The sequence below is a fragment of the Sus scrofa genome, chromosome 10 (genome assembly GCF_054392235.1).
Source record: "Sus scrofa isolate SSC_HxYL_T2T_F1_AM1 chromosome 10, Sscrofa_HxYL_maternal_Yorkshire_Landrace_v2.0, whole genome shotgun sequence".
NCBI lineage: Eukaryota > Metazoa > Chordata > Mammalia > Artiodactyla > Suidae > Sus > Sus scrofa.
This window is the reverse complement of record NC_139392.1, coordinates 51,904,442-51,918,031: the sequence shown is the minus strand read 5'-3', so window position 1 is coordinate 51,918,031 and position 13,590 is coordinate 51,904,442. Positions and strand designations below refer to the sequence as shown.

The 13,590-nt window shown below is 41.1% G+C and overlaps 1 protein-coding gene across 1 annotated transcript in view; it reads right to left on the bottom strand.

Annotated features, from left to right (window-relative positions):
* ZNF510 (zinc finger protein 510) overlaps positions 1–9,543 on the bottom strand; it is a 44,758-nt gene extending 35,215 nt beyond the window's left edge. The window contains exons 1-2 of the mRNA XM_021064574.2: positions 9,498–9,543; positions 2,008–2,496 (exon numbers count right to left, since the gene is read on the bottom strand). Coding sequence (XP_020920233.2) covers positions 2,008–2,496; positions 9,498–9,543 — 535 coding nt within the window. The remainder of the gene's footprint in view (positions 1–2,007; positions 2,497–9,497) is intronic.
* Positions 9,544–13,590: the final 4,047 nt, after the last annotated feature.

Below are 13,590 nucleotides of genomic sequence, written 5' to 3'. Positions count from 1 at the left end.
TGTCCATTGATGTGAGTGGGGTGTTAAAGTCTCCTACTATGATTGTATTCCCATCAATTTCTCCTTTTATGTCTGTTAGTATTTGCTGTAGATATCTGGGTGCTCCTATATTAGGGGCATATATATTTACGATTGTAATATCCTCTTCTTGAATGGATCCTTTAACCATTAAATAGCGTCCTTCTTTGTTTTTCTCTATGGTCTTCATTTTAAAGTCTATTTTGTCTGATATGAGTATTGCTACTCCTAGTTTTCTGTCTTGTCCGTTGGCATGAAATATCTTTTCCCATCCCCTCTCCTTCAATCTATATGTGTCCTTTGCCCCAAGGTGGTTTATTGTAGGCAGCAGATTGAAGGTTTTTGCTTTTTTTATCCACTCAGCCACTCTGTGTCTTTTGATTGGAGCATTCATTCCATTGACATTTAAGGTGATAATTGATAGATATTTATTTATTGCCATTTTTAAAAAAATTTATTTATTTTGACCTTTTTTGTTGTTGTTGTTGCCATTTCTTGGGCCGCTCCTGCGGCATATGGAGGTTCCCAGGCTACGGGTCGAATTGGAACTGTAGCTGCAGGCCTACACCAGAGCCACAGCAACTCGGGATCCCAGCCGCATCTGCAACCTACACCACAGCTCACGGCAACGCCAGATCCTTAACCCACTGAGTGAGGCCAGGGATCAAACCCACAACCTCATGGTTCCTAGTCGGATTTGTTAACCACTGAGCCATGACGGGAACTCCTTTATTGCCATTTTAAACTTCGTTTTCCAGTTGATTCTATGATTCTCCATTCTTCCTTTCTTTTTTTGGTTGCATGGTTTCCATTTATTTTATGCTTGAGTACTTTTCTTTTCAGATTTTGTGAATGTAATGTTCGGTTGCCTTGTTTTTTAAGTATGTTAACCCCTTCCTATATCTGATAATCATAGAGGCTCAAACACATCATTAAAATAAAAAAAAAGAATCTATTTTTTCTTATTTCCTTTGCCCACATTGTATGATTCTGATGTCTTTTTTTTAATTAAAATCTTCATGTTTATATGTGTATGCTGGCTTATTTAAGTGATTGTTTTCCAATTGTGGTTTCCTCCATCCTAGTTCTCCCCCCCTTTTTTTTTTAACTTAGAGAAGCCCTTTCAGTATTTCTTTTAGAATGGGTTTTGTATTGCTGTACTCCTTCAGCTTTTGTTTGTTGGAGGAATTCTTTATTTCCCCTTCTATTTTAAATGATATTTTTTCTGGATAGATTATTCTAGGTTGCAGATTTTTTCCTTTCAGTGCCTTAAATGTCTTGCCACTCCCTTCTGGCCTGTAGTGTTTCTTCAGAGAAATCAGCTGATAGCCTTAGAGGGGTTCCCTTATAATTAATGCTTTGCTTTTCTTTTGCTGCCTTTAGAACCCTCTCTTTATCTTTAACTTTTGCCATTTTTATTATAATATGTCTTGGTGTGGGTCCACTTATTTGGGGCCCTTGTGCTTCCTGTATCTTGATATCAGTATCCTTTAGATTTGGAAAGTTTTCAGCCATAATTTCTTCAAATATATTTTCAATCCCTTTTTCTTTTTCTTCTCCTTCTGGAATTCCTATTATTTGTAGATTGGCCTGTTTTATGTTATCCCCTGGGTCTCTTATATTGCTTTCATGTTTTTTCATTTGGTTTTCTGTCTGCTGTCCTGTTTGGGTGATTTCCGTTATCTCATCTTCTGTATCACTAATTCCTTCCTCTGCATTATTCATTCTGGCCTTTATTGCCTTTAGCTCAGTGTGTATCTCTGCAAATGAATTTTCTAGTTTTTCTTGGCTCCTCCTTATATTTTCTAGTTCCTTTCTGAGGGAATCTGCATTACTGTTCATATCCTCTCTTAATTCCTTCAGTATTTTCACTATCTCCCTTTTGAACTAAAATTCTGTCAGACTGCAGAGGTCTGTTTCATTGTTGACTACATTAAGTGAGTTCTCCTGTTGCTTTAACTGGGATTGGTTTCTGGGCTTCTTCATTGCCTGTGTTTTTCTTTTTAGGTGAATTTGCGGAAGCTAAACAGCAGTTTTTGCAGTCCAGGGCAGGCTGGTGGGGCGGCTCCATGCAGGTGTGCACTGGCACGCAGAGTGTGGCAGGCCTGGTGGGGTGGCTCCACACAGCAGGTGCATAGAGCACGGTGGGCCTGGTAGTTCTGCGCAAGTTTGCGAGTACCTGGAGCGTGGGGGGCCTGGTGGGGTGGTTCCGCACAGGCACCTGTAGGTGCATAGAGTGCAGTGGGCCTGGTGGGGTGGCTCTGTGCCTGGGTGTGTAGAGCGTGGTGGGCCTGGCAGGGTGGCTCCACGTGGGTGACCGCTGGTGCATAGACTGTCGTGGGCCTGGCAGGGCAGCTACCTGCGGGTGGGCGCGGGCACGTAGAGTGCAGCGAGCCTGGTGGTGGGGCTCCGCATGGGTGGGCGTGGGTGTCCGAAGCACGTCAGGCCTGGCGGGTTGCACTGGTGACGTTCTGCTGTCTGCCAGCCAGTGGGCAAGCAAGCACACTGAAGCGGCACAAGGAGTTTCCTATAGCGGCCTAACCCTCCTCCTCTCCCCTACCCAACAATGGCGCCTTGTATTTCCTGCAGATCTGGACCTTCCCCTGGGTTTCCTCTCATGGCTTTCTCCTCCCCAGCCCTTAGCATACTGCTACCCCCACCCACAATGCACTGCTCTCTAGTCCCTTAGGCTGTCTTCTGACTGCTGACCCCAGCCCACTTCCAAGGACTGACCTCTGGAGCCTAAGTCTCAGCGCCCAGCCCCTACCTGAGCGTCTCAGGCTGTGGTGTCTGTGCCAGTGGTTCAGATGAGCTGTGCATCTCTCACTCTGCTTTTTGGTTCCTAGACCCGCTGCTGCACTTTTCTCGCATCTTGGAGATATTTCCGTTGGTCAGGTGGTTTCCCAGGGTGTGAGTTCCCTTTCTTTTTTACAGCTCCTTCACAGGAGTGCTAGTCCCATCCTGATTCCTTTTCTCTATTTTTTTTTCTTTTCTTTTACCCCATTATGTCAAGAGTTTCTTGCCCTTTTTTGAGGTTTAAGTTCTGCCAGCATTCAGTTGATGTTCTGTGAGAGTCGTTTTACATGTAGATGTGTTTTTTTGATGTATTTGTGGGATAGGGTGAGCATGTCCTCTCAGTCTTCCACCATCTTGCCTCCAGCTATGTACCAATTTTTATTATTTCTTTCTTTTTGCTTGCTTTGAATTTAATTTGCTCTTCTTCCCCTAGATTTATAAGGTGGAGGCTTAGGTTACTGGTTTTAAATCCTTCTGTTCTAGGAATTCCCATCGTGGCTCAGTGCTTAACGACTCCAACTAGGAACCATGAGGTTGCGGGTTCAATCCCTGGCCTCACTCAGTGCGTTAAGGATCCGGCATTGCCATGAGCTATGGTGTAGGTCACAGACATGGCTCAGATCCCACATTGCTGTGGCTGTGGCGTCAGCCAGTGGCTGTAGTTCTGATTAGACCCTTAGCCTGGGAACCTCCATATGCCATGCATGTGGCCATAGAAAAGACAAAAAAAAAAAAATCCTTCTTTTCTAAAATAAGCAAATGCTCTAAATATCTGTTTAAACACTGTTTCCTGGAAATTTTGATATGTTCTTTTCTCATTTTTATTGCATTTGCAATATAGTTTACCCTTGAACACTGTGGGTTTGAACTGCTCCAGACCACTTATACATGGATTTTTTTTTCAATAGTAAACACTACAGCACTACACAATCCAAGGTTGGTTGAGTTCATGTATGTGGAACTGCAGATACAGAGGAACTACAGGTACAGGCTGATGATAACTTATATGTAGATTTTTGAATGCATGGAAGTTTGGTTCTCCTAACCCCCATGTTATTCTATTTCTCCTTTTAGAACTCTGTTTGTGACCCATTGTATTTGAAACTCTTGGTACATGCATACAAATTGAGAATTGTAATGTCTTCTTGGATAATTAATTCCTTCATCATTATGTAATGTGCTTCCTGATAATATTCTCTTTTCTGAAGTCTGCTTTTTTTGAAAATAATGTATCTATTCTAACTCTCTTTTGTTAGTATTTCATGGCAATATCTTTCTTACTCTTTTACTTTTAACCCAGCTATGACTATATATTTAAAGTGGGTTTCATGTATGCAGCATAGCATTGAGTCTTATTATTTTCTTTTTCTTTTTTTCAGGGTCAAACTTGTGGCATATGGCAGTTCCCAAGCTAGGGGTCAAATAAGAGCTGCAGTTGCTGGCCTACACCATGGCCACAGCAACATGGGATCCAAGTCACGTCTGTGACCTACACCACAGCTCATGGCAATGCTGGATCCCCTACCCACTGAGCGAGGCCAAGGATTGAACCCCCATCCTAATGGATACTAGTTGGATTTGTTTCTGTTGCACCACAATGGGAACTTCCTTTATTTTTTAAATTAAAGTTTAGTTGGGTCGAGGATCCAGTGTTGCCGTGAGCTGTGGTGTAGGTTGCAGACGCAGCTCAGATCCTGCGTTGCTGTGGCTCTGGCGTAGGCTGGTGGCTACAGCTCCAATTCGACCCCTAGCCTGGGAACCCCCATAGGCAGTAGGAGTGGCCTAAGAAATGGCAAAAAAAAAAAAAAAAAATGGAGTTCCCGTTGTGGTTCAGTGATTAACGAATCGGACTAGGAACCATGAGGTTGCGGGTTCGATCCCTGGCCTTCCTCAGTGGGTTAAGGATCTGGCATTGCTGTGAGCTATGGTGTAGTTTGCAGATGCGGCTCGGATCCTGCATTGCTGTGGCTCTGGCGTAGGCTGGTGGCTATAGTTCCGATTAGACCCCTAGCCTGGGAACCTCCATATGCTGTGGGAGCAGCCCAAGAAATAGCAAAAAAGAAAAAAAAAAGTTTAGTTGATTTACAATGTCGTGCTAATTTTTAGTACAGCAATGTGACTTAGTTATACACGTATATACATTCTTTACTTTTAAATATTCCTTTCCATAGTGGTTTATCCCAGGAGATTGGACATGGTTCCCTGTGCCATATAGTAGGACCTCATTGTCTATCCATTCTAAATGTCATAGTTTGCATCTACTACCCCCAAACTCCCAGTCCATCCCCCTCCCACCCCCTCCCCTTGACAATCAAAGTCTCTTCTCCTGGACCATGGGTCTATTTTTATTTTGTAGATAGGTTCATTTTTGCCAGATTTTAGATTCCACATATGTGATATCATATTGTATTTGTCTTTCTCTTTCTGACTTACTTCATTTAGTATGATAATCTCTAGTTGCAGCCATGTTGCTGCAAATGCATTATTTTGTTTTCTTATGGCTGAGTAGTATTTTATTGTATATATGTACCACATCTTCTTAATCCATTCATCTGTTGGTGGACCTTAAGCTTCTTTCCAAGTTTTGGATATTGCGAATAGTGCTGTGAGGAACAATGGGATGCAATTATCCCATTGTTTTGTCCAGGTATATACCCAGGAGTGGGCTTTCTGGATCATATGGCAATTCTATATATAGCTTTCTGAAAACCTTCATATTGTTTTCCATAGTGGTTGTCCTAACTTACATTTCCACCATGTGTAGGAGGGTTCGCTTCTTCTCCCAACCTCTTCAGCATTGGCTATTTGTAGACTTTTATGATTCCGTGGTGTCAGTTTGTAACTTCTCCTTTGTCATTTCTAATTTTATTTATTGGAGCACTCTTTTTTTTCTTGATGAGTCTAATCAAAAGTGTGTCAATTTTGTTGATCTTTTCAAAGAACAAGCTTTTAGTTTCTTTGATCTTTTCTATTATTTTCTTCATTTCTGTTTGATTTATATCTGCTCTGATCTTTGTCATTTTGTTTGTTCTTTTTCTAGTTGCTTTAGATATAAGGTTAAATTGTTTATTGGAGATATTTCTTAATTCATGAGGTAAGATTGTATTGCTATAAACTTCCCTCTTAGAAATTCTTTGGCTGCATCCCATAGGTTTTGGATCATCATGTTTTCATTTTCATTTTTCTCTAGGCATTTTTGATTTCCTCTTTGACTTTTTCAGTGATATATTAGTTGTTTAGTAGCATATTGTTTAGCCTTCATGGATTTGTGTGTGTGTGTTTGTGTGTGTGTTTTGTAGTTGATTTATAATCCCAGGGTATTGTGGTCAGAAATAATGCTTGATATGATTTCAAATTTTCTGAAATTTACCTAGGCTTTTTTTTGTGTGACCCAGCATGAGATATGTCCTGTAGAATATTCCATGTCCACTTGAAAAGAATGCATATTCTGCTGCTTTTGGATGGAATGTTGTGTAAATATTAAGTCCATCTTTTATAATGTGTCATTCAAGGCCTGTGTTTCCTTATTGATTTCCTGTCTGGATGATACATCCATTGATGTAAGCTGGCTGCTGGAGTTCCCAGCTATTATTGTGTTACTATTGATTTCTCTTTTTCTGGCTGTTAACATTTTCCTTATATGTTGAGGTGCTCCTATGTTCGGTGCATATATATTCACAATTGTTATATCTTCTTGAATTGATCTCTTTATTATTTTGTAGTGTCCTTTGTCTCTTGTAACATTCTTTTATTTTTTTGTCTTTTTGTCTTTTTAGGGCCACACCTGTGGCATATGGCTAGGGGTCGAATCAGAGCTATAGCAATCAGCCTGCACCAGAGGCACAGCAGTGCTGGATCCAAGCCACATCTGTGAACTACACCACACTCACAGCAATGCTGGATCCTTAACCCACTGAGCAAGGCCAGAGATTGAACCCACAACCTCATGGTTCCTAGTTGGATTTGTTTCTGCTGTGGCACAATGGACACTCCTCTTGTAACATTCTTTATTTTAAAGTCCATTTTGTCCAATATGAGTATTGCTACTCCAGCTTTCTTTTGATTTCCATTTGCGTGGAATACCTTTTCCCATCTCCTTTCAGTCCATATTTATCCCTAGATATGAAGTGGGTCTCTTGTAGAGAGCATACGTATAGGTTTTATTTCTGTATCCATTCAGCCAGCCCATCTCTCTCTTTCTCTCTCTCTCTTTTTTTTTTGTCTTTTTGTCTTTTCTAAGGCTGCACTTGTGGCACATGGAGGTTCCCAGGCTAGGGGTCTACCTGGAGCTGTAGCTGCCAGCCTACACCAGAGCCACAGCAACGTGGGATCCGAGCCACATCTGCAACCTACAGCACAGCTGCTCATGGCAATGCTGGAGCCTTAACCCACTGAGAAAGGCCAGGGATTGAACACGCAACCTCATGGTTCCTAGTTGGATTCGTTAATCACTGAGCCATGATGGGAACTCCTTTATTTTTATTTATTTTATTTTTTTAATTTATTTTTTTAAATTTTATTTTGTTTTTCTCTCTTTTTTAATGGCTGCACTGATGGCCTATGGAAATTCCTGGGCCATGGACTGAATCTGAGCCACAGCTATGATATTGCCAGATCCTTTAACACATTGTGCTAGGCTGGAGGTTGAACCCGAGCCTTCACAGCAACCCTTCCACTGCATGCAGATTCTTAACCCACTGTGCTACAGGAGGAACTCCAGCCAGTGTGTCTTTTGATTGGAGCATTTAATCCTTTTACATTTAAGGTAAGTATTGATATGTATTTTCTTATCACTGTTTTGTTAATTGTTTTGGATTTGTTTTTTAGGTCTTTTTTCTTCCTCTCCTTTTTTTGTTCCGTTCTCTTGTGATTTGATGACTTCATGATTGTGCTTGGATTCCTTTTACTTTCTTTTTTTGACCACAACTGCAGCATGTGGAAATTCCTGGGACAGGGATCAGACCTGCAGCACAGCATTGACCTGAAACACAGCAGTGACAATGCCAGATCCTTAACCACTAGGTCACCAGGTAACTAACAGATTCCTTTTCTTATTTTTGCGTAGTCTCCTTTAGATTTTCGGTTTGTGGTTTCCATGAAGTTTTGAAATAGAAGTCTACATAAATACAAGTTTGTTTTAAGTTGCCAGTTTCTTAATTTCAAATGCATTTCCAGTATTCTGCATTTTTACTCTCTTCTCAGGATTGCTGGTTTTGATATCATATTTGCTTGTGGACGATTTGCTAACTTTACTGTGTGTTTGCCTTTACCAGTGAATTTTTACATTTTGTAATTTTCTTTTTCTTTTCTTCTTCTTTCTTTTCTTTCTTTTTTTGCTTTTTAGGGCCACACTTGTGGCATATGTAAGTTCCTAGACGAGGGCTGAATTGGAGCTGTGGCTGCCCGCCTATGCCACAGCCACAGCAATATAGGATCTGAGCCACATCTGTGATATACACCACAGTTCACTCCAATGCTAGATCCTTAACCCACTGAGGGAGGCCAGTGAGTAACAGTCTTTGTTTTAAAGTCCACTCATGCATACTAATTTGGGCTCATTACCACTGAGCTATAATGGGCACTCTTCATTTTGTAATTATATTTTCCTAGTTTATTTGCCTTCTAGATAAGTTCCTTTAGCATTTGTTGTACAGCTGGTTTGGTGGTGCTGAATATCTTAATTTTGGCTTGTATATAAGCTTTTGATTTCTCTGTCAAATCTCAATGAGAGCCTTGCCAAGTAGATTATTCTTTGTTGTAGGTTTTTCCCTTTCCTCACTTTAAATATATTGTGCTACTCCCTTCTGGCTTACAGAGTTTCTGCTGAAAAATCAGTTGATGATCTTATGGGGATTCTCTTGTATGTTATATGTTGATTTTCCCTGTTGCTTTTAACATCGTCCTTTTTTTTCCATTTTTTCTCCAAAATTATTTTTTCTTTTTACAACTGCACCTATGGCATATGGAACTTCCTGGGCCAGTGGTTGAATTGTAGCTGCAGCTGCCAGCCTATGCCACAGCCACAGTAACACTGGATCTGAGCCTCATCTGTGACCTAATCTGCAGCTTGTGGAAATGCTGGATCCTTATCCCACTGAGTGAGGCTAGGAATAAAACCCACATCCTCATGGACACTATGTTGGGGACTTAACCTGCTGAGCCACAATAAGAACTCCATTTTGCTTCAGTTTAATTAACATGCATCTCACTGTTTTCTTCTCTGGGTTTATCCAATATGAGACTCTCTGTGATTCCTGGACTTGAGTATTTCCTTTCCCATGTTAGGTAAGTTTCTGGCTATTATCTCTTCAAATATTTTTTTGGGCCCTTTCTCTCTATCTTCTTCTCTGGGACCCCTTGTTCAAGAGGTCCCTTAAACTGTCCTCACTTCTTTTTTTTTTCTTTATTCAGTTTCACAGCAGTGATTTCCTCCTTTTTCCCCCCTTCCAGCTCACTTATCCATTCTTCTGCCTCATTTATTCTGCTATGGCCTACCTCTTTGTATTTTTCATTTCAGTTCTTGTATTCTTCAATTCTCTTTGTTCTTTATATATTCTACATCTTTGTTAAACATCTCTGCCTGTTCTGTGCCTCCATTCTTTTTCTAAGGTCTTGTGTCATAATCATCTTTACTATCATTACCTTGGATTCTTTTTCAGGTAGATTGCCCTTCCCCACTTTACTCGATTCTTCTTCTGAGGTGTTATCTTGTTCCTTTGTCTGGAACATATTCCTCTACTGTCTCCTTTTGTCAATTTTCAGTGTTTGCAGTCTCTATTCTGCAGGTTGCAGGATGGTAGTTTCTCTTGCTTATGATGTCTGCCCCCTGGTGGGTCAAGGCTGGTCTAGAGGCTTGGGTAAGCCTCCTGGTGGGAGGAACTGATGTCTGTCCACTGGTGGGTGGAGCTGGGTCCTGTCCCTCTGGTGGGCGGGGTGTTAAGAAGTGGCTCTGGACTCAGGAAGACTTTAGGCAGTCTGTCCTCTAAGGGGTGGGGCTTGTTCCCACCCTGTTCATAGTTTGATCTGAGGTGTGGCAAGGTTTTTGTGTCAAAATGGCAGCCTTTAAGAAAGCTCACACCTCAACTCCTCAGTAGCTCTACCACCAGTGTCTTTGTCCCCACAGTGCTATAGCCACTCCCTACTTCCCCAGGAGACCCTCCAAGACCAGCTGTTAGGTTTGGCCCAGGATCCTATGAAGTAACTGATTTTTCTCTGGGTCCTGGTGCACATGAGACCTCCAAGAGTGGCATTTCTATGTCCCCCAGTCCTGTGAAGTTCTTTCAATCAAGCCCCACTGGCTTTCAAGGGCAAATATTCTCCTTCGGATGCCAGATCCTCTGGCTGGGTAGCCTGACATGGGACTCAGAACTCTCACTGCTGTGGGAGAGCATCTGAAATACAGTTTTCCAGATTATTAGTCACTCACCCAGCAGGTATTGATTTTGATTATATCTTGAATGTGCCCCCCAGTCTTGTTGTGTCTACTTTTTTGTCTTTGGATATAGAATATCCTTTTTGGTAGGTTCTAGTCTTTTTTTGTCAATTGTTGTTTAAGAGTTAGTTGTGATTTTGGGGTTTTCATGAGAGGAGGTGAGCTCAAGTTTTTGTATTCCTTCACTTTATCTCCCTCTGCTCATCTCTACTTTGAAATCATGACAATTTATAAATCTGTCCCTGGATTTGGGTATTTGATGCATGAATAAAATACCACATTTACTACTATACCACAAAAAATTAAAAAAATATTTAATTTCTTTCAATATATCTGGTTTTCACTGTGATCCTATTATACTTTATGCATTAAAAACTTTATCAAGGACCATGGTCTTCACCAAAGTGCCAAAGTTTTCCACTGCACAAAACACATTCAGAAGCTAAGACACAAAGACTTGAATGCTATGGCAATAAGCATATTAATTTGAGTGATATTACTCAGTAATATTGCTCTTCATATTTCTCTACTTCTTAGTTTAAAATACAACATATGTGCTTCATGCAGTGGGTTAATTTTTATTACTACATGTGAATAAGAAACTTGAGGGAATTAATGCTAATTAGCTGTGGTGATTTGTTAAAAGACAAAAAGTACTAACTTTTCATGATGAGTTTGCCCAATGTCCACAGGTATTAATGGGTTTTTTTTTTATTACTGTCACTAATCAGTCCTTCCATAGAAAGAAAGGCCACCTGAAAGCCATGTCATTAGGGAAATAAAAGTTGCCAGGGCTCCTGTAGTTGTTTCACCAAGAGTCTTAATGTCACTCACCAGATGGAGTGGAAATAATGTTAATTGAAAGCAAGACAGCCAGATGATTGGGTAGGAAGATTTAGCTCCCAGAAAACCACTCTCCAAATTAAAAATCTTTCCTATGGGCTTAACTAATCCTGTAGGAATTTCCATCATGGCTCAGCAGTAATGAACCTTACTAGTAACCATGAGGATGCGGGTTCTATCTCTGGCCTTGCTCAGTGGGTTATGGATCTGGCATTGCCACGAGCTGAGGTATAGGTTGCAGACATGGCTTGGATCTGGCATTGCTGTGGCTGTGACCGACAACTGCAGCTCCCATTTGACCCCTATCCATATGCTGCACATGCAGGCCCTAAAAAGAAAAAACAAAAATAAAAAAATTTAAAAAAATTTAAAAAAGCCTGCCCAAACCATTTAGCTTCTTAGAAATAATATACTTGGCTTTCCAATGATTGAGTTCTCTGTAGCACTGAGAACTTCCATGGTACAAACTGGAGATTGTTCAGAAATAAGTGATAGAACTTAATATGGCTAAAAATGTTACAGAAATAAAACATTGCCCTTTAAATAAATAATTAACCATTATAAATTTAAAAATATGTAAAGAAGATGGAGCTAGAGGGAAGATGATAGAACTAAGAAGGACCAGGAATCTATCTCCCCTCCCAGACAATAATTATGCTTGCTGAATCTGTCTGATGTAACTATTTTGGAACTCTGGAGTCTCCTGATTTGCAATTCAAGAGATGGGTTGGTTCTATAAATTTAAGTTAATTTTAGTCAGTTTCAGCTTTTAGCACCACAGTAGTTAACTCATCTCACATACCTTCAACCCTGCTACAGGCAATCATGAAGCAGTTTTCATGGAGCAATAATGACCCTGTCCCCCAAACATTTGGGACCTGTGTTTATTGCTGACTGCTGCTTCTGATCACAGAGGTGCAGACACAGAGGTAGGCAGTCATTCATTTTTTTTTTTCTTTTTTGGCTACACTTGAGGCATATGGAAGTTCCAGGCCAGGGATCAAATCCAAGATGCAGCTGCAACCTATGCCACAATTGCAGCAAAGCCAGATCCTTCATCTACTGCACTAGGCTGGGGATTGATCCTGCACTGCTGCACAGAAAATGCCAGATCTATAACCTGGTACACCACAGCAGGAACTCCAGGAAGCCATTCTCAGTATCTGGCTGATGCAACTTCTAGAGGATGTATAGGTCCAGCACCTTTCTTTAAATCCCTTAATTTTTCTTTTTTAAAAAATTTTTGGGAGCCTGATCATTCCAAAACACTCACATATATAAGAAAATTTAGAAACTCATCATAAATACCCAGGGAGAGAAGTAGGCTCAGAAAACAGAATCGAAGGGAGAATCAACCATGTCTACAGTAATAGGGAGACTTCAGTACTTCATTATCAATAAGGTACTATCATAAAACTAGATAGAAGATAAATAAGGAAATAGAGAACCTGAACAACACAAGAAACCATCTAGATCCGACCTATATAGAACACTGTATCAAATGGACAACAGGACCTTTTCCAGAAGAGACTATATGTTAGGTCACAAATTGAGTCTCAGCAGAGAGAGCTATGATACAAAATTTCTTTTATGACCATAACAGGATGAGGTTATAATAAAATCATGGGATGTAGTGAAAACAGTGCTAAGGGGCAATTTATAGCTAAATAATATGAAAAGATTGGAAAAATTTGCCAGAGTCAGGATAAGCCAGACTACTTAAAAATGTATTCATTTTTTTCCCAAGGAAAAAAAAATATGAAAACAAATTTCCAGTGTGTTGGTTAGAAACATCATTCTTGCACTCCTTTCTTTGGCAAAGCACGAAGAGTGCAAGGCAGCTGCTGACACATAGTAATGCTTTAATGTTAAGTAGGTGTGATGTGCCCAAGCTTAAAGGAGGACACAATTAGATGTGGTCCTGAGCTAAAGCACTACTATGTGTCAGCAGCTGCCTTGCACTCTTTCAGGCACGGAGGCTACTCTTGCTCTTGAATACAGCACAGAAAAGGCAGATGTATGGGAAACACTGCTTGGCAGCCTCAAGTGGTATACACCAGGCAGACTAGCAAAAACTACATAACGATGCCCAGGATCCTAAAAGCCCCTGGCATCATAATGGCGAGACAGTACCCCCACGAGCATCACACTGTTACCTACTCTGGATTGTTGCTCTCTGTCAAATCAGGCAGAACCAGAAATCCCTGGGGCTTCTTATCCTCAACAGCCATCACAGACACAGGTCTAGGAGGTTGCTCAGAACTTGTAGCCTGGCTTGTGTTTCTGGTGTTGGACCAGCAGGGGGTTACAGGAGGCCCCTGAGGCCTACCTGGTTGGCCTGTTTGGAGATATCAACCTCTGTGCTCTCTGTGCCAGGAGGGTCACCTTCCTGCTCAGGACCTGCAGCTGCCAAGGGGCTTCCATGGAACAACCACTTGGCTTGTGGGCTCAGGATAAGACATTGCTCATCCTCTTATGGAGATTGGATGTTGGATTTTGCC